Source organism: Phyllostomus hastatus, unplaced genomic scaffold (genome assembly GCF_019186645.2).
Source record: "Phyllostomus hastatus isolate PE091 unplaced genomic scaffold, TTU_PhHast_1.1 phas_contig_1, whole genome shotgun sequence".
NCBI classification, from domain to species: Eukaryota; Metazoa; Chordata; class Mammalia; order Chiroptera; family Phyllostomidae; genus Phyllostomus; species Phyllostomus hastatus.
The window spans coordinates 9,712,978-9,737,039 of record NW_025333498.1 but is presented as its reverse complement, the minus strand read 5'-3'; the positions used below and the strand labels follow the sequence as shown (position 1 = coordinate 9,737,039).

The window sequence follows — 24,062 nt, the reverse complement described above, 5'->3', positions numbered from 1 at the left end:
TATGACAAAACTCCAAACAAAATCTCCAAACAAAATCACCAGAGTAAATTCTATAGTCATAACATTCAACATTCTAAAACTGATTTTATAGGTAACACAAGAATCACCAAATGACCCAGCAATCCCACTCCTAGGTATATATACAACGGGAGAATAGTGGGTTTATAGTTGTTTGTATGGAAAATAAGTAAATAATAACACAGTAAACTGTTGTTTTGCATACTTACAACTGTAAATCTACTTTTGCCAACCCTGTATATCCAAGGGAAAGGAAAACATGTTCACACAACTTTTACACAAATGTTCATAGCAGTATTATACATAATAGTCAAAAAAGCAGAAACAACTTGAATTATCAATCAACTGATGAATGGATAAATAAAATGTGGTATAGCCATACAATGTAGTATTTTTTGGCAATAAAAATAAATGAAGTACAGATACATGCTACAACTTGGATTACCTTTGAAAACCTTACACTAAGTGGAATAAGCCAATCAAAAAAACACATCATATGATTCTATTTGTATGAAAGCTCCAGAATAGGCATTCAGACAGAAAGTAGATCAGTGTTTGCCTAGGGCTAGGGGTTGGCAGGAATGACTGCTAATGGGTCCAAGGTTTTGGCGGGGGGAGGGTGATGAAAATATTCTAAAATTGATTGTGGTATTAGATGCACAGTTCTATGGATGTAGGAAAAACCACTAAACTATACACTTTAAATGGATGAACTGTATGATATGAATATCTCACTAAAGCTGTTATTGAAAAAATCAATTGTATGCCGCAAGTTGAGAAGGGAAGTAAAACTATTGGAAAAAAACAGCATTATTATTAACAGTTTGCCTAGCAAATCAAGAACAGCAAATATTCCTTATTTACTTTTTAATTAAAGTTTTACTATCATTAAGGTGATTATATATTTAATCAGACCTTGCCAATTTTCTAAGAAAACACATCATACTCCTGAACTATGTTTACTCTGATGGAAATTTACATATATTTCTTAAAAGATTCTCTGAAGAGCTCACAGAAATTTTATGAGCCATGAGAAAGAGGTATACTATTTGAAATCAGGAAAACTCTGAAAGTGACTATATTTCAATACACTAAAAACAACTTCATCTGAGAAAAGTAATATGGGATAACAAAGATCTTAACACCATCACCTTGTTAGGTCATTAAATTTCAAAAATGGCTTTCTTAATTATAAAGATACTAAAGGAACAAATATATTTTAAAACTAAACTTAATTACTAATAACAAATATAAGCTCTATAAATACTAACATCAAAACAAAGTTATGTTTATGACTATATGAAAATACTCTCCAACTAGTCATATAAATATTTAGAATATATACATATCTATTACCTTACTCTCTGTTGCAAGTTGAAAGGGAAGAAGTGTATAAGAAGTTAAGATCTTATGTTGTGCACAATAAAATGGCATTGTAGCTCAGTTACCTGTTCCAGTTTCAGAGATGCGAACATTTCCTAAAAACCCTTAATAAATATACATAATTTGTACATCAAAATATAAAGAATTAGATAAATAAGAGCTACTTTAAGAATTCTACTGACCATTACTTTCCCTTGATAGCTAAAATCAAGTAATACAAAAATTTAGATGACTTACATTGTTGTTGCGGGTTTCTACAGCAGGGAACTTTCTGACTATGAACTTCACAGCAGATTCCAGATTTTTGTCAATAAGGTAGGATGGTTTTGCCTTGGGGTCTCCACATGCCTATAAAACAACAGTGATAAAAAAGTGAAATGCATCCCTCTAAAACCAAAAAACAATAGCAAATCTGTAATCAGAATTTAGAGATATTTATTGCTTTTGGTGAGCAGGTGATAAAATGAATAGGCAAAGTGCAGGGGTTGTCACAGCTGAAATATGCAATGGGAGACAGTACAGAGATGTTCTTCTACTGAAAAAAAAATGCATGGAAAGTCTTAAAGCAGTTAGCGCAGAACAGCAGTGAAGGAAAAAGCTCAAACCTAAAAAAAAGAAAAGAAAAGAAAAGCAAAAGGAGAAAGAAAAAAATTCTTGGTTTGAGGTAGTACTGTATTCATCTGAAGCTAATAAAATATTACAAAACTTATATTCAGTAAAATACTGGAAATGTTTCTAAGTGTTATACAATAAAAGATTGTTTAAATGTCTTTTCCAAAATGTTTTCCTTGTTCACTATCAACATTTTAATACAAGACCCCTAGTTAAAAAGAACTAGAAGCTGCTAAAATTGTTTTTACAGTACTAAAGTGTATTGCCTGTTCCTCTAAACATCTGAGTTCCAGCAGTGTTTTCCATCATACCAGCAGCACTTCAAACAATAAATCTACATCTGTTCTATATGTATATATGTATATATATCTCCTAAGCACAGAACAAATGGAAATATTTACATTTTAACCACATCAGCAGTACAGCATTCTCTATAGTAAAGTGTAAAGTATTACATAAATGTAAGGTATTACTATTAGAACTTTTTATCTGAACTATTAACAATACAGAATAAATCTTCAATATTCTTCACTGTTTCATTATGTGACATTTAATTAACTGCTTGCTAATGAGACATTATTTCTTAGGGAATCACTAAAATTGTAACATTCCTATTTAACTTCTTTTTATTGCATTTTAAAAAGGATGCGTCCTTTGAAAGTTTTTATTACTCTACTCTATATGAGAAAATACAGCACTACAATTTAATGTTTTTTCATTGTTTACTATAGCTATGTTGTGGATTGCAGAAAGAGAAGTTATGAAACATGAAACTGATCTGAAAGCGGGCAAGCGGGCAGAGGGAAGGTGAAAAGCTTTGCAAACCTTCCAAACTTGTCCTTGCTGGGGAAGCATTGTAATAAAAAGAGAGAAAATTACGTGTAAACAATGGTCAAGCTGTAACATACGTTTCAGTAGAGAACTTATGCACTGCAGACTATGAATACCAAAACAAGATTAGAAATTTATGGTGCTACGATTTTAAAGGTTTTCTAATTAGCAAGTTGTAGTATACAATAGAGTCACAGAGTTTATACTACTCATATATATTTAAATACTGTGTAAGGGTACAACCATGTCAGTTTCTTGGTATTCTTTCTGAATCAACTTAAAATATTTCTGGAAGGAAAAATAAAGACTACATGCAACTATAAAAATTGGAGCAAAACTGTGAAGTTTTACATACCTTAAAAAGAAACGGTAGCAAAGAATAAGAATAAATCATTATTGGATGACTTGCGCTCAGCACAAATTGAAACTATTTTTCAAATACCACCTAACTTCCTTCCAAGCCAAATTATAAAAATCAATGCAAACATTCCTACATTTTCCAAATGGAAATAGGAATGCTGTAGGAACTCTGCAAATTCTCACATAATTAGATACAACAAAATTAACATTAAGAAATTTAGAACTTTGTAATCTTTAATGAAACTGATACAAGGCTACTATGCAAATTCCATTTCAACATCATAAATATTAAAATATATCTGACTTTTCCTTAGAATAGACTAGTTAATATTATTTCTTGTAAATTAATCTTTCAATTAACCCACTTCCAACAATATTACACTATAAAATAATAACTAAGAACTATATAACTGAAGAATTTATCCCAATAAAAATAGCTACAGATTAGCATTTCCTTACATCAGTGACATAATAAACACAGAGGTTCATAAACAAGACTGAGGTAGCACAGAATCTTAAAGTGATTTCAAATTATGTTCAGTTTATGACATATACTATCTTTCACATTCTAACTACTTAAAAAATCAGCTATCCATTCTAATTAGTGATTAACAAATAATAAAAATGATAGTCTACCATACTCACTTCCCATGATTATAAATTTTACTATGTAAGGATTTAATTAGGTAACTTAAAATATATATTGAGCAGCTCTTCCTTCTTACAATGAAAACAAAGAGAATATAATTTCATTTTGATGGAAAAATAAATCTCCTTTCCTTGGAATCGATTTATGTTCCCCCCACACTGCTCAGTAAGCTGTATCTAAACATAATAAATTGGGAGACAGTATGCCATAAAGGTTAAGGATACAGACTCTGCAATAAGACTGACTGGGTTTCAATCTTCGCTGCTTACTAGCCACGTGGCCTTGACTATATCACATAACATATCCTAGTCTCGGTTTCTTCACGTATAAATGAAGAAATTTGTACTTACCTCATAGGGTCATTATGAGGATTAGAAGAGAGATAAACAATGTACAGAATGAAAAAAGGGGCTGGCACCTAAGTGCTCTAAAAATGTTGGTTGTTGTTAATAATAGCTGTAATAATTATAATCACCCAAGTACAAGTCTCATGAAAAATCACAGCCCTGGCCAGTCAGCTCAGTTAATTTGACCATCAGCAGATAAGACAGGCTGTGGTTTTGATCCCTGGTTTGGGCACAAACAAGAATTAACAAATGAATGCAAAAATAAGTGAAACAACAAATCAATGTTTCTCTCTCTCTAAAATCAATAATTTTTTAAAAACTTTAAGTATAATCACAGAATAGTCTTTTATCACAGTACACAGAGCTAGCGATAATGACTACAGTTTCTTCTCTCAATCACATATCCCTTCATTTACCCTAAATCTAAGCATACCAAACTTCTTGTACTTACATAAGAGTTCAGCCCTGACCAAGGTGGCTTAGTTGCATCATCATCCCTCATAGCAAAATGCTGCAGGTCAGGGCACATGCCTGGGTTGCAAGCCAGTCCCCAATTGGGGTGAAAGACACCTGATTGGTTTCTCTCCCTCTCTCTCTCTCTCTTCCTCCCTTCCCCTCTCTCTAACGGCAAATAAATAAAATCTTAAAAAAAAAAAAGTTTAACCTAGTAGTTAAGAACAGGAACTCTAAGACAGGCTGTCCATTTTCAAATCCTGGCTCAATCACTTCCTTTCTATGTAACCATAATAAAGTGATTTTACTTCTCTGTGTCTCAGTTTCTTCATCTGTTAAATAGGAAGTAATAATTACAATCTACTATAGAAAGTTTTTAGGCCTATTAAATGAATATGTGTACACATGCATCTACGTACATGTGCACGTGTATACAGAACTTATTGGCATACCATGAGCACTCAAAAATTACCAATAAAAAAATACAAGGATCACAGATACTATTCACTAAGTCCTAGACCCAATTTTATTTTTTCTGAAACCGACCTACTTAATTTATTTACTTAATGCAATAGAGACACTTGGGGGAAGGGATACTGAGGCAAAAAAGAAAAAATAAACAATGACTTGACTAAAAGCTAACATCTATATAAATTCATCCTGGCAAAGAGCCATACTTAATAATTCAATTAAGAAGGATTCCCTACTATATTAAAGCAGCAGAGCAAAATTCCAACTAACCAGATGTCTCAGTTTATAAAGATTATTCTTCTTCCCCACCTTAACTAACTTTTCATTTAGAAAAATTGAGATATTTCATTTTGAGGGCAAAGTAACCATAGACAACCTTATTTAAGAACCCAGCCTGCCATTGGTACAACCAAAAGCCTATCTGATCCTACTACAGCTACAATACTATAAAAATATAATATTTATTCTTATTCTTAAAAGTATCACCCTTTAAGTACATTTAAGAAAATGAACTAATTATCAATACTTTCTAGACTAATACAGTATGACAGGCTTACCAAGAAGACTAAATCAAAAGATTTAACATTACCGATACAATTAAATAAAATTTGAGTACTACTTCCTCCCAACCCCAACCTCCCAAAAAAGAAAGACTATGAGGCAAAATGACACCTGAATCTTACAGCCCTACTTTCCCATACAAAAAAGGGAACTACATCTAAATCATATTTAAAAAAAAAATCACCACCCCAAAACCTTATTTATGTTTTACTTTTACCTTGACTCAGAATGTTTTCACAATGCATAAAATACTGTAATTTAAAATTCTAGTATTGAAAGCAAATTTAAATATTTATACACTTAAATTTCCAGTTCAATTCAAAAGACTTACAACTATTTAATGTAACAGATAAAATTATACTACTGTTAAAGGAAATACTTATAAAAATTAAGAACTCTATCTGAGTCTAGTAGATCACAACCCATATGACCTTAGGCAAGTTGCTTAACTTCTGAGCCTAGGTTCTGTCACCCATAAATTGAGGCCACCAGGATAAGGACAGCAACATCGACACGCTTAATCAAGTTGATTTTTCAGATTTTTAAAAGACAACATGCACATAAAATGCTTATTCCACTGCCTGGTACATAAAGACTTAATAAATAAGTTCTAAATAATTGTCTTCTATTTTTAAAATAAAACTCTTCAAAACACATGGATATTTAGAGTGAGTTCCCAGTTACCACAATAAGATTTCCATTTAACTAATTCCAGGCCAGTACTGATTGTCAATTCAGTATCTCCAAGTTCATTTTTTCACAAAACACAAATACAATGTATCATCAAAAATAACAAACAAATATGTTACAGAAAACCACACAATATTTTATTCAGGCCACAAAATGTCTTCCAATAAAAACCTCAACACCAGACTTTATCTGAAACACATCAGGGAAGGAAAGTAAAATACAAAATGTGACCAATTTATGCTAGAAAAAGGAATTTAATTTTTATTCAATAAGTAAGAAATATCATAGTTTTTAAAGCAGGCTTTGCAAAATGGAAGGCATACAGAGGCAAAGATTTTCTGAGTCTTCAACAAACTGCAAATTAATGCCTAGAGGAAGGATGTGTATCACCTAAAATCGTGGCCTATAAAAGCAACTTACACCCTGGCTGGTATAACTCAGTGGACTGAGTGCTGACCTATGAACCAAAGGGTCACTGGTTCAATTCCCAGTCAGGGCACATTCCCGGGTTTCAGGCCAGGTTCCCAGTAGGGGGTGCATGAGAGGCAACCACACATTGATGTCTCTCTCCTTCTTTCTCTCCCCCTTCCCCACTCTCTAAAAAATAAATAAAAATCTTTTTAAAAAATTTAAAAGGCAATTTACCTATCGTTATTTTATAATTTTAAAAAGAATGAGAGTAATACAGCATGAAACTTTTCAATGAATACTGGAAAATCAGGAGCAAAACAAGCCTCAAATTCTAGTATGAATGGTTAAATTTCCATTTTTTTCTCATGTCTACCACTTATATTTTGTCCAGTCAATCTGCTTCGAACTTCCCCTTGAGCTTCAATAGGTGGAAGAAAAAGAAAAAAAGAAAAGTAGTAATCCACTGTCATGGTTTGAATTAAGAGACTTAATAGAAAAGTATACAAAATTATTGGAAATGCCTTAAAATTAATGTAATTCATCAACAACTACCTCTTAATTAGACCCAATCATCACAAACTTAAAGATACATAAATTAGATTTTTTAAAAAGATTTTATTTATTTATTTTTAGAGAGGGAAAGGAGAGAGATAGAGCGTGAGAGAGAAACATCAATGTACGGTTGCTGGGGGTCATCGCCTGCAACCCAGGCATGTACCCTGACTGAGAATCGAACCTGCAACACTTTGGTTCGCATAAATTCGATTTTTAAGCATAAGTTTTGAAACAATCATGAACCTAAGAAATATTTCAACCCATTTTATATTTCAAAACTCATTATTAAAAATTTTAATGAATCAAATGAGCTATTACTACTCAGTTCACAAGCTATCTCTGTCACTGTTGCCCTTACACAGTTTTCAGTTTCCAATATACAGAAACATCTCAATGTATTAAAAAAAAACATGTTCTGTCATAGTTTTTTTTTAAGTGTTATATCTGGTCATATTTATACTATTCTAAAAATGTTGCTCTTTAAAGGACTACTGAAGAACATACTCTTGAAATATAGTAATTTTAGTTATTTTGTACTAGTAGTAACTGTAATTTCAGATAGTTAAAAGGAATAGTTAAGAAAAGTATCCTAAAAATGGTCCTGAGCTAGATTTAATAGTAAGTGTTCACTGTTTCAAGCCCCCAAAATGGAATAACATTAGCCAACTAATAACATTTATTCACTTCTCACTCTTATGCCACACACTATACTAGCACTTTATATAAATTAACTCATTTAATTAGAGTATTGCACAATGTGGAATATGTATTTAAGACTGCAAGAATTAGAACCAATAAAAAGGGCATAGTTTAGAGAACAAAAAAATATATAATTGGAGCATACCAGAAGCTGAGATCAAGTAAGCATCATATAGATGGTTTAGATAGAAGAGAGCATATGTACAGCCAGCATTCCAGAAATTTAGCTACACCCAAGAAAACAAAATTAAATCACCAATGAACAAGTAATTATCCAGAAAGAAATGAGAGGTATTAACAACTTACATTTTACTTAATTTACTGGTTCATAACATCAGAACCACTTCAGGGGCTTTTTCTCAGTATATTTGGGTCAAGATCCAGATATGTGTATTTTTTAAAATCTTCCAAAATTAAAGCCCTGGCTGGCGTAGCTCAGTGGATTGAGCACGGGCTGCAAATCAAAGTGCCGCAGGTTCGATTCCCAGTCAGGGCACATGCCAGGGTTGCAGGCCACAGGCCCCCAGCAACTGCACATTCATGTTTCTCTCTCTTTCTCCCTCCCTTCCCTCTCTAAAAATAAATAAATAAATCTTTTAAAAAAATCTTCCAAAATTATTATATATTTTACATACCTGACTAAGAACCACTGGTCTCCTCAACTTACAAATAAAGAAATTATAACCCAGAAAGGTTAAATAACTTATCCAAAGTTAAAAAAAAGTATCAGAGTTTTATCTAGAATCTACTAGCTCTCTGAAACCATGGGATATACTGCAAGTATGGAAAATGATAATGAAGTTTAGAGGCTTTATGCCTGCAAAGAGGACATTAGACATTGCTAAGATATTTTGTAACTTGTATATTTTGTATCTTTTTTTTAAATCCTCACTGGAGGATATGTTTATTGATTTTAAGGGGATGGGGGGGGGGAGAAGAGAGAGAAAGAAAGAGGGAAATATGCATGGGTTGCCTCCCAAACTGGTATCCTAGGTATGGTCCCTGATAGGGAATCAAACCCACAAATTTTAGGTGTACAGGACAATGTTCCAACCAACTGAGCCACTAGGCCAAGGCCTATTTTGTATCTTTATATATGCTACTGAATAAAAGCTCTGGAATCTTAAATGACTGACTACCCCTTGTCATTGCCTGGCTGAAGCTTGTGTTCATACTTCAAAGTCAATACAAATATAACTATCTTTTCCTCCCATCTCCCACAGACTGCAATTTTTAACTCCCTTCTCAAGACTCCCACAACCACACTTATATACTGTTCAGTTAGTTAAATATCTTTATGTCGCTCTCACCCACTAAGATATGGACTTGTTGCCACTGGAAACTGCAACTTAATGTACAAGTATGTTTCCCTGTATCCAGGAAGACATTCAATAAATGAAGAATAAATGAATGAGTGAAAAGGAAACCTTGAATATTTGAAACTAACTGAAATAGCTCATATGACTTATAAAATAGTTTTAAAGATGCAGTTTTATTGCAGTTCAGTATCTACTATAATCAACTATGCAATAAGAAAGTATTTTCCAGTATAGGCTCTTTTACTTCAAACAAGAGCTTCCTTTGAAAGTGGTGCATGTACACCCCACTTACAAACTAACAATTCAAAAGCTTATCAAATATGACTTATTTAAGTAAAACATTTCAGTACAATATCTGAATAATTAATTTTCTCATTACTGTCAGATTAAGTAAACTTACCAAAGTCTAAACACAGTATTGCAAATTAATACGGTCAAAATTGAGAAGACTTTACTACATTTACTAATAAAGGCAATATTAAAACCAGTCAACAAAAAAACACACCCTGGGACTAGAAAAGAGTACTACTAATTCTGCTAAGTCCAAGACAGAAACAAAGTTACTAGACACGCTCCCTTAACTTCATTTCTTATATTTCACTTTGCAGGGTTCTTCAATGTGAAATTGTTAACATTTGACTAGAATTCAAAATGTAAAATGAGTAAAAGTATATCCAAAATTTTAAAGTTAAAAACAAAATATCCCCAAGTGAAGAAATAATTGCCTATATCCTTATAATTAAGATAGATACTATTTCACTGGTTTTTTTTTTTTTAGTTTACAACTCCCTTTTTGCTTTATATGTATTCTTCCCTCAGTTTAAGCAAAATTCCAGTTTATTTCTTTAGTATTACTCATATGGTATTTCAGCTTGTATATTTTAATATGTCAGAGACTAAATTTTTAAAACAACCACAAAGAAAAAAATGTATGAACATGAAAAGTAAATGTATTTTCCCAAAATTGTTTGAATAAACTGAATTTTAAAATTCCTAATTCTAAACTACTTGTCATTTTAATACATCACAAGGCTAAACAGAAGTTTCCCTTAATAATCACTCTGATATACTGATAGTATAATCTTAATGTTTTCACATAAATCCATATAAAGTTCAAACAAAAATAATCTACAGTAAAGAGGAAAGTTATTTCTATAATATACTTATTTCTTTAATGTTATTATGTCTTCAAAAATGTATATCTCCCACAAAAATTTCACTAATGAATATAAATCTAATAGCAAAAATAATTAAAAGAGATCAGATTCAGGACCCAAGAAAGAAAGGTGCCGATCCAAATTCTTATTTTCTAGAGTAAAAACTGGGCAAATTACTTAACCACTATAATTTAATTGCGCTATCTAAAAAATAGGTACCTACATCATAGGTGTAAGTACAAATAAAAAATTCCGAATACTTAGCATATAGCAATACTTCATTAAATGGCAGCTGGCACAACTTTTATTACATATTATTTTTATTACACTTAAAGAGATGAAACTATTTAGTTCTTAGTAACATATAAAATGTACATCTAATGAACCTGACCCAAAATTATTACTGAAATTTTACTTAATACTAACATTGCTAGCAAATTATCAAATAAGAATGTGAATTAGATTTTTCAATTATCCTAACCAGCAAGAACAAGAACTTTCAACACAAACAAACTTTTTCATCTGGGCCTCATTTTTAACATGGGATGTAGCTAGCTAAGTAAACCCACTGCTTTTATTTTCGTGAAATGTAAGTATACAAGCAAATGATTAGGACCCCAATTTCATTTATATGTAAACTGTACTATGCTTGTTCTATTTTTTTCAAAGAACTTAATTTAATCATAATAGAATACTCATGGCACATGTTAGCAATTGTACAGAAAAGGGTATACGTATATACGGCTTATTTTTAAAATTGGGAATAGGCAGGCAGAGAATTTTTGAAGTTACACATTTCTGTTGTTTTAGTTTTTGACAATAAACGTGTTATTTTTGTAATTAAGAAAATTTAATATTTAAATTACTTAGCAATTCCACACACAAAAAAAAACACAAGATAACCTATCATTGCCACTTCAAAAACTAAAAATAATTTTTTTCTTCAATGTTTTTCTCCTTACCATCCAGAGTAACAAGAATGTTCAAATCCTCATTTATACAAGCAGCTTCCTTGAAAAAAAAAGTTACAGCCTTGGCCGGTGTGGCTCAGTTGGTTGGAGCATCATCCCATGCACTGAAAGGTTGTGGGTTTGATTCTCAGTCAGGGCACATGCCTAGGTTGTGGGTTCCATCCTGGGTCAGGGAGCTTACCCACTAATGTTTCTTTCTTCCTTTCTCTCCCACCGCCCCCCCCCTTCTCCCTCTCTTTTCTCTCTAAAAAATGATGAAAAAAAAAATGTCCTTGGGTGAGGATTAAAAAATAAAAAATAAAGTTACAAACAGACACAACAGATTTGTTTAAATAAAGAATACATTATTTAAATTCAGATTTATGGAAAGAAAATGTTTTATTCTAATGTTTAAGGCTCTTCATAATGAAACCCCACTGGGATAAAAAAAAATCTGACAGCAATAATAATTTATTAGTCTAGAGCATGCCACAATCCAATCCTTAGAATCGGACTAACCAACAGAGAAAAATGACATCCTAAATGAAGAGGAAATAACATGAAATGGAGGATTGAAGCTGGACGCCCTCCCTTGGCTGTGCACTGCATCTCTTATATGCATCTTTTTTCCCCATTACATAAGCAGATACCAGCTAATAACTTTCACTGTTCACTGCTATTCTATTAATGTTTTTCCTCATGAAATAAATGCATCCACAGTCATGCGGAAAGGGCTGTACAAGAAAAAATATTGCTCTAATCAAAGAGTAAAACTGTGTTGAAATCTGCAAAAATATTCCATGTAAAAAAAGTTTGGGTGGGTCATTTCTGTCCTGTGGAGCTGAGATAATAATTTAACAAGAGAAAAAATATGCAAGCATTGACTGAGACCTTCTTGGTATACAGTGTTATCAAGTTCCTGTTGGTATAGGAAAAGAAGAGAAAAAACAAGACAGTAAACAACAAAAAAATATTTTAAAACTCAGCAAAAATGGTTTTTTTGGAAGTTGGGGATGTGTTTGCTAAACTACAGTCAAATTTCAGAAATACACATGCTGCCCAAAAGATTGCTGAGACTCCTAAATAAATACTACCTTACATTTACAGACATTTTACTAAACAATTTTCACATTGTTATAGTCTTTTATCTTCACAAATAATCTAGTGAAATAGGCAGAGCATAGCTATCCCATATTATGGAAAACTAGACTGAGTTCAGTTACTGTCTAAAATGAGCCATAGCTTCTACTCTGCCACTTCACAATGAACTTGTAAAGTTAACATCATCAGAGCTGGAATCAACTTTAGTGTTCCATTCACAGTTACTTTTCTCCCATTAAACCAATGAGGAGAAATGAACCTCACAGGAGTCAAGACACCTACTCAATTTTAAAGAACTCTCAGTGACAGGCTGAAGACTGGAATGCTGGTCTCCTAACTTCTGGTCCAATATTCCTTACCACCACCACCACACTGCCTGCCATGCCACATTAACAGGTATAAAAGTAGACTTAAAAATATTAAAAATCACTACATAAGGTCTAGAAAAGGGAAGACACATTTTAATGGAAAATAAAACTTTAAAGAATTCAAAAACAAATATATTTAAATGTAAAACTACCTACCACTTTCACACCTTTACCCTAAAATCCTCCTTCATGTGTTCCTATATCCCTGATTAGACAAATGCCTTAAAATTTCCATAACCTGTACATATTAAGATTTAAAAAATTTTCCAACTGATGAAATTTTTTTAAAAAATGTAAAGCATTTTTCAGTAAACCATGTCACTTTCCCCCGATGAGCATTAAAGCACATTACTTTTTTTTTTTTAATCCTCACTTGGGATATGTTTACTGATTTTAGAGAGAGAAGAGAGGGAGAGTGGGAGTGGACTGGGGGGTGAGGGGGAGAGAGAAGCATTGATGTGAGAGAGAAAAACATCCATCAGTTGCCTCCTATACACACCCCAAATGGGGATGGAACCCAAAATGTACATATCTGTCATGATCCAGGATCAAACCCACAACTTGTTATACGAACAATGCTCCAATCAACTGAGCCGCCAGGGCTAAAGCATACTATTCTTGATTATAGGTCACTGCAAGTATTTTTCATTCTGTATACTCACTAAAATATTCCACTGCACACTTCCAATTAAAGTAGAGCAAAGTAATCAGATCTGACTGACAATCTAATGCACACAAGCATTACTTAAAACATGATAACTGATTGGCAGATATGCAGTATATGGTGGAAGGTTTTTTTGAAGACTGTAAGAAGCTGAGATTGCAAAGATTACGTGGTTTATACTGTCATAAAAATGCAGACAACATGAACCTTATAAACACATGATAAGCAGATCTTACTCAATTTTCTTGGCAAGATTTTTGAACAAATGTTTCAATCCCTAGCCAGCAAGGAAGACACGCCAGTCTTACAGACACCTCTACATAGGCTGCATGATTCAAAATCTATCTGATGTATTTGTATGCAGAATTACACAAGGAGAGCAAACCCAAATCTACTATCATTAAAACTAGAACAAGATTATATATACACACATTCACATTTATATATGTTAAATACATATAATAGATACTATATTATCCATTTTAACAAGGCCTAAATGACGGCCTCATGGACCAGGTAAAAAACCAAAGTACTGGTCACATGGCATAGCAAGGTTGCGTCTGATTCGTTAATTCTTGGTATCAGAAATCCTTGTATACAAATACAGGCACCTGATTTTTTAAAACGTAGCTTTCGAGTAAAATGGGTAGGTAATTACTATTATTATAGTAGTTACTCAAAAATGAGCCCTGGCTGGCGTGGCCCAGTGAATTGAGCACCAGCCTGTGAACCATAGGGTCCCCAGTTGGATTTCCAGTCTAGGGCATGTGGGGAGGGGGGCACATGGGGGGGGGCACACGCTCACAAGAGGCAACCACACACTGATGTGTCTCTCCCTCCCTTCCCCTCTCTCTAAAAATAAATAAATAATTTTTAAAAAAAAATTAGTAACACTGTCACTGCACAATCAGGTAAGGTAGACAAAATATTTCTCAACAAACTATGTGTTAAATGCTAAAATACAACATTTCAATAACTAAGAATATCCAACACTTAGATATGATTATACTCAACTCATTTTAAATTTTGATAGTTCATTTATAACAAGAGCATGAAGTTTCTCAAAACAGGAAATGAAAGAAAATATGCCTTTGAAAAAAAGCAGTGAACTGGGATTATAAAAATTCAGATGTCTAGAATTCAGTTTAATTTTATTTAATTCATAAAGGTGGAATATATAAAGTATGTGTGCATTTTTACTATAAAAATGTTTAATAAATACTTAAAAAAGGTATTTTGCCCAATTACCCAAATCACTTTTGATGTTACTCTCACTTCCTCTTCTGGAAACCATCATAACCATTTCCTTTAACCACAATACCACAAGTCTAGTAACTTTTAGTAATGCTCGGTTTTTTGGATAAAGTTCATATAGGAATCAATTTCCAAGTTTGTTAAGTAGTGTAATCTGACAATATAAAGCTCAGGTCAATGCAACCTCGAAGTAACACTATCTAAAATTAAACTATTCGCAATCTACAGAAATTTATAGCCAAGACTGGTAAACAGAGAGCTTCTTTGTAATGACGCAAAGCCCCTGTCACATAAAATGTAACAAAATGGGTAGGCACCTTACTCTCCAGACTGCACTGGATTTAGAGGCAATCAGTCCTCTTTCATACACGTGAGCAACTGGAACCTAGCTATCCGTATACAAAATTTTTCACCATTACACCAGGGCAGTATTCTCCTTTAGAATTACAGTGTCTGCAACAAATTGTTGAAGTAAACCAGTTTTATGCTTGAACCCCATGATATAAATTTTTTAAAAAAAGCTTATTTCAGCAGTCCTAATTTACAAGCATTGTAGTTCTATTGCTATATTTAAACTAAGAGGAAATATTCATGATACAGTAAAAAACCAACAATAATAATTATGAAGATATGACATCAAGTACACATTGGAAACTCTTAAGGATCTATATTGTACCGAAAATATCTCTTTGTTTTCTCTTTATCAAATTCTCTACACTTACTAACCTTGTCTTACAAGAAAAAAGATTTTGGTTGTTTTCTCCTAAGATAAATTAATATATATTTGTTCTACCTTGACATCTATTTTTCTTAACTCCAAACCAGGCTAACATTCCTTAATCTGCTGAAGCTCTGTCAAGACTTGCAATGGGCCTATTAGCTATAGCTATTCAAATCATCTGAATATACTATAGATCAGCGGTGATAGCAATATATTTACAGTTTTTATTTTGTGCACACCTCAAACTTTAAGAAAGGTGTTTTGGTACTATCAGACAGAGTTGGAAAAACTAAGACGAGGAGGAGTAAAGAGGGGAGGGAAGGTTGTTATTCCTGTTCTAGTGACTCACACACAGCCCAGAAGTATTTCAGAAGAAAACTGGTTCCACCCTCACTTCCCCCTCCTCTTCACCTTCAAAATGAAATAATTGTTAATCGTCAACACGCTCTCACAGGGCTTTTATCTAGCAATCTAAAATAAAGTGGCAAAGTGAAGGGGGTGCGGAGTTCATCCTGATTAGCCAACCCCTTCCTGCATTCGCACACTTATACACCAAAAAATTAAGAAAAAAATTGCTATAATCTCCGCCAGATTCTTACCATTCAACCACAGTTAATGGAACATCCAAGTTTTCCTACCCCCACCTCAATCTTGTCCACCCACCACCCTCCCTTTCCTGCCGACCACGTCCCGGGGGCGAGGGCGCCGGGGAGGAGGCGGCAGCGGCGGCGTCCTCTCCCGCCGCCAGGCCTGGCCGGATCCCGCAGCTGGAGCGGGGAAATGGCTTCTCTCTGCCTCCGGCCGGCCAGAGAGTCGCCGGGGGAGGCGCCCGGGACTCCGCGTAAGGCCGCGGCGCCTCCGGGGACTGTGGGCCCGGCCTGGGCCGGGCCCGACGCGGCAGTGCCGTGATTTCAGACCAGGGAGCCGCCCGCCGCCCGCACTCCCCGGCCCGCCAGCCCCGCCGCCGCGGCCTCGCCGGCCCGTGCGCACCTTCTTGATGTTGTAGAGGCGGGTGAGCATGCCGACGCCCCGGTCGTTGAGGATGGTGAGCTTCTCCGCCAGCTTCTGCTGACTGGGCTGCAGCACGGAGCGCGACATGGTGAAGGTGATGGTGGTGGTGGTGGTGATAGTGGTGCCGCCGCCGCCGGCCTTCTTGCGCCCAGTCACCGGCCCGCGGCCACCGCAACCTCTCTACGGCCTCCTCCCCTCCCGCCCGCGACCTCCGCCTCAGGGGAGCGCGCCCATGGCCCTTGCGCCCCAATTCCGCGCCGGTGACTGAGCGAGCAGTGGCGGACGCCTAGGGGTCCCTTCCCCCGCAGCCTCCTGCCTTCTGCCCGCCGCCCTTCCGTCCCCAGCCCCCACCGAGCCGCCCTCCCGGGCTCCTCCACTAGGTGTGGCGGCGGCGGCGGCGGCGTCTCCGCCGGCTGAGAACGAGGCCGCTTCCCGCAGCCCCGGACGAACGGTCGGTCACCTGATCGGCGGCGCTGGCGCCCCCACGAGGCCGGACGGGGAACAGCGACTGGGGGCCCTCTCCCCCTCCGCCTCTCCAATTGCCTCCGGCGCTGGCCCAGACCCTGCCCGGCCCGCCCACTGCCCCTGTTTTCGGCCTGGGAGCCCTAAACCCGGATCTACTTGCGAGGGGCCGTCGCACGTACGCTCGTCCCACTACGCCCCACAACCCCCTCCTTCAAGTTTCCAAAAGTTGCCTTCCCGCACCAGCTCCCTAAAGAAACTAGCAGAAGCCCGTGGGTGGGGTGGGAGGAGGGTGCTGGTTTCGAGAGAGTTTCGCCTAAGAGTGGGCTGGTGGCTCCACGCTCTTTTTCTCCCACTGCTTGGCAGACGCTCCCCGATGAACACAGCAGTTGTGCTAGTGGACATCGCTTCTCCCCATTCCCTCCCGACTTCCCTTCCTCGAGGAGGTTTGTGAGACGGGAGGTCGGAAGCGAGGGCAACTCGTGTTCCTGAGATAATCCGAATCCGGAATTTGTCTGCGAGAAGCACCCATCCGGAGAAGACGCCAGAGTCCTTGGCATAAGGACGGCAAAAAAGTTAATTATTGTTTAAAGAATGAAGGAACGCTCCCATTTTTTTTTCTGGCCTTCACCCCAAATACTTTCTTGGAAACTTTCTACTACTTTTCCATCTCACCTCCCCCGCCCCCCATCAGTTTCTTTCAACCACACTCTAGAGGCTATTCCCTCTGGTCAAATATATTAGGTATGTTTCCAAAAGTGAAGAAATCAATGACATAGGTAAATCGACTGGAGTTAGGATTCCAGGCAAAAGGATTCGAGCTTCTTTGATGTTTTCGGACTTCATTTCCTTTGATGTGCTAACCTTTTCCATTATATTCGTTGATTTTAAGTGAATGACAAAATGTTCTGCCACCCTTAAAGACACTCTATGAGTAAAGCCATCATTGGATTGATCAAAACACTTTACGAGGAAATTGTGAGGAATAGTTTTTAAAACAATTTTTAATGCTGATATGTATTTTCCTACAGAAACCTTCATTTTACTAGCCCAAGGAGAGAAAGGGAGTGGACCGAGTGGATTTTATTTAAAAGGCATTAAAAGAGCCCTGCATTCACCCGAAAGTCAATCATACCTGATCTTGTGCTTGTGCTTGAAGTTCTTCTATACATAGAACTTCATGACCTTGAATGAAGGCTTTGTGCCTAAAGATTGCTTAAAAAAAAAAAGTACAAACACACTAGAGATCACCTATTAAGCTATTATAAGTCAATAACACATTGGAGGATTTAATTTATCTGGTTACTTTTCAACCTAATGGTTAAGACGTTAATTTAGAAGAAGCAAGCATCTGGACCTTAAGACAAAACAGCCCTGGCTGGTAGCTTAGTTGGTTAGAGCGCAGTGGTCACCGTCTGTGGTCAGAGCACATAAAATGAGCCACCAGAAGCAACCAGTGAATGCACTACTAAGCGGTACAAGAAATCCAAGGTGTTCTCTCTTTCTCTCTTCCCCTCTCTCCCTAAAATCAATAAATTTATTTTTGAAAAAAGAAAAGGATAGTGAGAACAGACCTGGAAAAAGAAAATCGACAGGTGTTGAATATTGGGGGAAAGGTGTGCTCTTTTAGGGGACCAAGACAAATTTGACTAGAGGCAGAATTAGAGTCCCACCAATGAAAGTTATATCATGTTCTAGTTTTTCAAAAGTGATTTATTAGTGAAAGCAAGAAAATGGTACTGTCTTATAATTTGATTACGACTATTACAGCTCAGGAAAAGCCACCATCATGTTTTCATAAGAACTTGGACACTTCTAGCTGCTTATAACTTGGTTCCTTATAGAGGAGGAACGCTGTAGATACTGGTCTCATTAGTATTCAATTTTTATTGTAACTAATTTTTAGACATACTGGCCCTAGACTGAATGGAATATATCAATTTGACTAAAAGAAGTCGAGATAAAGTAACAATTTTTGTATTTCTCTGTTTTGCCCCAAAAAGCATTTTCTTAAGATCCAACTCTTTTGAAGTTGCTTGTATGTATAGTATAAAGTATATTGCGAGTGCTTATAATATGTGAGCAGTAATCATATGTTTTACCATGCCTGTATGATTTTATGGCAATTGTAATTGATATATGTCATTTTATATTTTCTTTCAGTTTTTCAGTCTTTGAAAATATACCATGTGATTCACCCTATAAAATTATTATGAAAAAATTGCTCCTGTTGTGGATTTTTTCCTGATAGTAGTTTTCTGGAAAAGCATAATTTTTTAAATGATTAGGAAACTAAGTTTTTAAAAGCATAATTGAAGATCTTATTTCCTTCATCATATAAAGGATAATCTTCACAGTTCCTTTGGTACTAAAGATTTTTAAATAGTTTCATTGAGCTAAGAAGTTTATCCCTAGGACACATTCAGAGATTATTAAAATTATTATAAGCCTTCAGAGAGATATAGAAAGTAGATGATAGTTTCATATTTGTAGTAATCATAGAGAATTAACTGGCAAATTTAACGAGTACAGGCTGTATTCCTTAAAAAGTATAAACAGAGATATATAGCTTTTTGAAAGTCAGATTTATTGATATAATTTACATACAGTAAAAGTTATATATTATGTTTGAATAATTTTTTTCTTATTGAGACAAGTATACTGGTATCCATTTTAAGGAAAGCAAGCATTTGAAAATCCAAACTGGATAGTATTTAAATAGGAAGAGGCATCACATCAGTTTTATAGAAGAATTTATAATAGAATTACATTTTCTGCCCCCAAATATGGTTTACAATGATACAGTTATAAAATTCTACTCATAAAATTTCAGAAACAAATCTATGGCATGTAGCTTTTTGTATCTTATTACAAAACATTCAAATATTTATGGTAACAATCTTGAATGGACTCAATATTTGTCAGTTGAACAATCAGACACTCAAAATATGCAAAGTGCTGTTTTTCTAGAAGGAGATTTGAAGTGGTATAAGATACAGATTTTGATCTCCTTGAACTCACATTCTGGTGAGAATAGAAATATGTGTAAAGAAGTGTAATGTAAGTCAGCCCTTTAGGAGTAACTTACATTTTGGCTTTGAATGAGAAATCTTGGACCAATAAACTTGTAGAACACATCATTTTAGGCAGAAAGTAAACTTTGGAAATTACAAAATAGTAAAAAAGTGAAGGAAAATACTATGAAAATTTATTACATACAAAAAAAGAAACAATGAGAAATAAAGTCAAAGAGAGAAGTGGAACAGAAAATATGTAGACTCATAAATGCTAAGGTGAGGGGAAAATTCAATGGTGAAGAAATATAAAACAAATGTGAGAATAAAAATGACTTTTGGGGATTTGAGGATAATAAATATAATTTGAAAAATTTCCTGACTGTGACAAGATTTCAAGTATGGTTTATTCTTAGAAAGCTATTGTCTCTTTCTCCCCTAAAAATAATGACTACATCTTCTAGCCTCCCTACTGTGGCCATATGACTAAAGTTCCAGCCAATAGGATGTAAGCTTTCAAGAACCTTCCTTAAAGACTGCTGCTGCTCTCATTTTGCCAATTCTTCCCTATTTAATTCATTCTGCCACATGGAACAAGGATGCAGTGACCACTATCTTGGGCAATACGAGAGCAATTACGAGGGCAATAACCAATTACTAAAGATGGTAAAACATAGAAATAGTTCCTGGCTGGTATGGCTCCATGGATTGGGTGCCCGCCTGCAAGCCAAAGGGTCGCCAGTTTAATTCCCAGTCAGGGCACATGCCTGGGTTGCAGTCCAGGTCCTCAGTGGGGGGCGTGCAATGGCAACCACACATTGATGTTTCTCTCCCTCCCTTCCCCTCTCTCTCAAAATAAATAAATAAAATCTTAAAAAAAAATAAACAAACATAGAAATGGAAGGTATGTGGGCTTCTTAGAGCAGAACTGCCATACCAAACCTGGCCTCTGTATCTGGATTTTGTATGGAAGAGAAAGTTTTACTTAAACTCCTTTTATTTTATTTTTTAATTACAGCAAACTGTATGATAAATAATAATAGTTTTGTGATCAACATTATAATATCTTTACTAAAATAAATTAAGGAATAATAATCAAATTTAACATTCAAGTGTTTTGGCACTGTCAGGCGCTACCATTTAAGTTACATTTTCTCGTCTACCTCTCTCAACAATTTTTTAAAATATTCTCATCATTTTACAGGTAAGGAATATGAAACAGATTTTTTTTAGTTGCCAAAGATCACACCCATAGAAAATGGTAAAGCTAGTTTTGGATCCTTTATCAGTCTGACTCAAGTTCATTCATGCTCTGTGATGTCACTGAAGGCCAGTGGGATGGCATAAATTTGTCATGCATTCACTGAACGTGATTCTGTAGTTCTTCTGGAGTCCCTTAACTCTGCCTAAACCTTCATCAATAGTCCTTTGGTTAAACTTTCTTCAATTAACAACTAGACTCTACCATAATTTCCCCTGACTTACATACCAGCTGTTTTAGGTGGCTTCCTTAGCTTTTCTTTCTCTAGAAATTAGAATGAGAATTATTTCTGTAATACTTTTGCTAATCATAAATTTCTTTTTCAGTTTACTTTTTTAATCATTTAGTTGACCCAGCTTGCTGTTATTGCTTACCTATTTAAGGCAAGAAGAGAAAAATGTGTGAAGGTGTCACAGATGGGGAGGGAGACTTGAGTCAGGAGGCCTTCCTCTCCCGCCTCAGCTCTTGCTCATCTGGAAGAGAATAATTCAAGTGAAAGACAAACACATGTAGTGGGAATGAGATAGCAAGTTTATTTACAAAACACACAAGCATGGAGCTGCAAGTAGGCACCTGGCAAGTCTAAACACCCCACATACAGAGGAAAGAAAGTTGTCAGTAAGTTAGTGAATTTGTTCTATACACTTGAGCCCAGGCTACAAGTGGGTACTTAGCTAATTTAAGTATGCTGACTATTGGGGATCAGGAGTCATACACCTTAGCTAGTTTCTAGGTTCCCCTCCACTACAGCTACAAAGTCTTTCTTTCTCAGTCTGTAAAAGCTTTGTCTTAGTGACATTGTTACAGAGGCTCCCTTTCCAGTACAGAATCTCAAGGACTACTACCTTCTTCTTGCTCATGATGTTTAGGACACCTGGCAATTTTATCAAATCCAGCTCAGGACTGCTGAGTTACTAATTGGTGAGGCATGACTTCCTTTTGCTTCTAGCCTCCTGTATTAAGTTCTTTGTTAGATTGTAATGGCGAGGACCCTGCCTTTACCAACCTCCCCCCCACCCCCCGCCCCCGCGCCTGGCAGCTCTTTCTGAGCTGCTACTTAACAAAGACATCTTCTTGGATTCCTAGGATAAATCCCTTTGGTTAGGAAAAGGTAACTAGTGTTCCTCTTATTCTTAAAAACAATTGCAACATTTTTTTCCTATGAGACTTCAAACCAGGTAGTACTAGCTATGTATCACCTAACGGCTCTTAGCTATAGCCTGGGAATAGTGTAGTAGACAAATATTGTGTTTGTCTGTCCTCATCCCTCCTTTGGGAACCTGCTACAATTCTGACAAATTAAGTGCAGAAAGAGAAAAGTGTGTCAAGCTGTGGGAAGCATCAGGCATATGTAAATAAATTAATGGAGTTTTTGAAAGAATTGTTTTTATGTTGCTTAAAGACTGCGTATAGTTAGATTGTCATGTAAACAGAAACTAACATGGGTGAAGAACTATGGAAAAGGACAATAGAAGATTTCACTGTTGTTTAACCATGGTTATGGAAAAGATATGCAATAACATACATGCTAAATCAAGTTCTGTTCTCCTACATCCAAACACCACCAGAAATGAAAATTTGTTCTATTAAAAAATGATTAAGAAAGACAATATGGAGAAGATGAAGCAACAGTATCCCAGTATCTGTAGTAAATGAAGGAGTTAAGACTTAGCCAGAGATTGCAACTTGGTATTGCAAAGGAGTAACAAAGACTGGCCTAAATGAAATATAAGATGTCTCAGTAGTCAGCAGAAGAGATGCCAGAAATAGAACTGATCCGAAAAGTTCAAAAAGAAAACAATGAAAAATTAATTACAGTACTGATCTCGACTGTTTACATCCAATTAGGGTCAACATTTAGCCTGCCAGATCTTTGATAATGAACTTCACATGTTTATTTGCTTCTGCAAAACAAAAGATAGGTTTATCTTTCCTTTTAAAGTCACTCAAAAAAACTTTAGCTTTCTCTGCAGAAGAATGCTAATGTAATGAACAATTTCAGTTTATGATTATTTTTAATTCTTAATTTTTTGCACAGTAGTTTTTTTTGTTTTCTTTTGGAAATTTATTGTATTTTGACTTACATTTAAATAGTAGATGATGAAATATGTTATCATTGCATATGAATATTGATTGATCTTTTTGGTTTGCTCTCAAGCCTTTTTTTTTTAATGGTAACCCTTTGGAAGGAAGACAAAGAAACACTGACACGAGAGAGAAGCATCAATCAGCCACCTCCCTTATGCACAGAGACTAGGGATTGCACCCACCTGGGCCAGGGAATCATATCTGCAATCCAGGCATGTGCCCAGACCAGAAATTGAACCCGCAGCCCTTTGGCTATGGGATCAAGCTCCAACCAACTGAGCCACACCAGCCAGGGTGAGTATTTTTTTTTATTTGAGAGAGAGAGAGAGAGAGAGAGAGAGAGAGAGAGGGAGGGAGGAAGGGGAAGAGAGAGAGAGAGATTGGTTTGTTGTTCCACTTATTAGTGCAATCATTGGTTGATTCCTGTTTGCACCCTAACTGGAGATTGAACTGGCAACCTTGGCATATCAGGAGGATGCACTAACCAACTGAGCTACCCAGATAGGGCTCTTAAGTCTTTTTTCTTTTTTTTCAATATAGAATGCTACAGGGAAAATTGGCAAAATAAGTGGTAGAACAAAACTTGAATTAGAATATAAGATAAGCCTCTTATGATACTTAAGTTCCAGCTAAACAGATGAGATCCATTACA

At 35.8% G+C, this 24,062-nt stretch overlaps 1 protein-coding gene across 2 annotated transcripts in view; it reads right to left on the bottom strand.

Annotated features, from left to right (window-relative positions):
- Positions 1-16,983, bottom strand: part of NCKAP1 (NCK associated protein 1) — a 99,360-nt gene extending 82,377 nt beyond the window's left edge. The window contains exons 1-2 of one of the 2 annotated variants that reach the window (XM_045846472.1): positions 16,565-16,983; positions 1,639-1,749 (exon numbers count right to left, since the gene is read on the bottom strand). In XM_045846472.1, the coding sequence (XP_045702428.1) occupies positions 1,639-1,749; positions 16,565-16,672 (219 nt within the window). In that variant the 5' untranslated portion in view covers positions 16,673-16,983. The remainder of the gene's footprint in view (positions 1-1,638; positions 1,750-16,564) is intronic. The other variant, XM_045846382.1, reaches the window with a different exon arrangement.
- Positions 16,984-24,062: the final 7,079 nt, after the last annotated feature.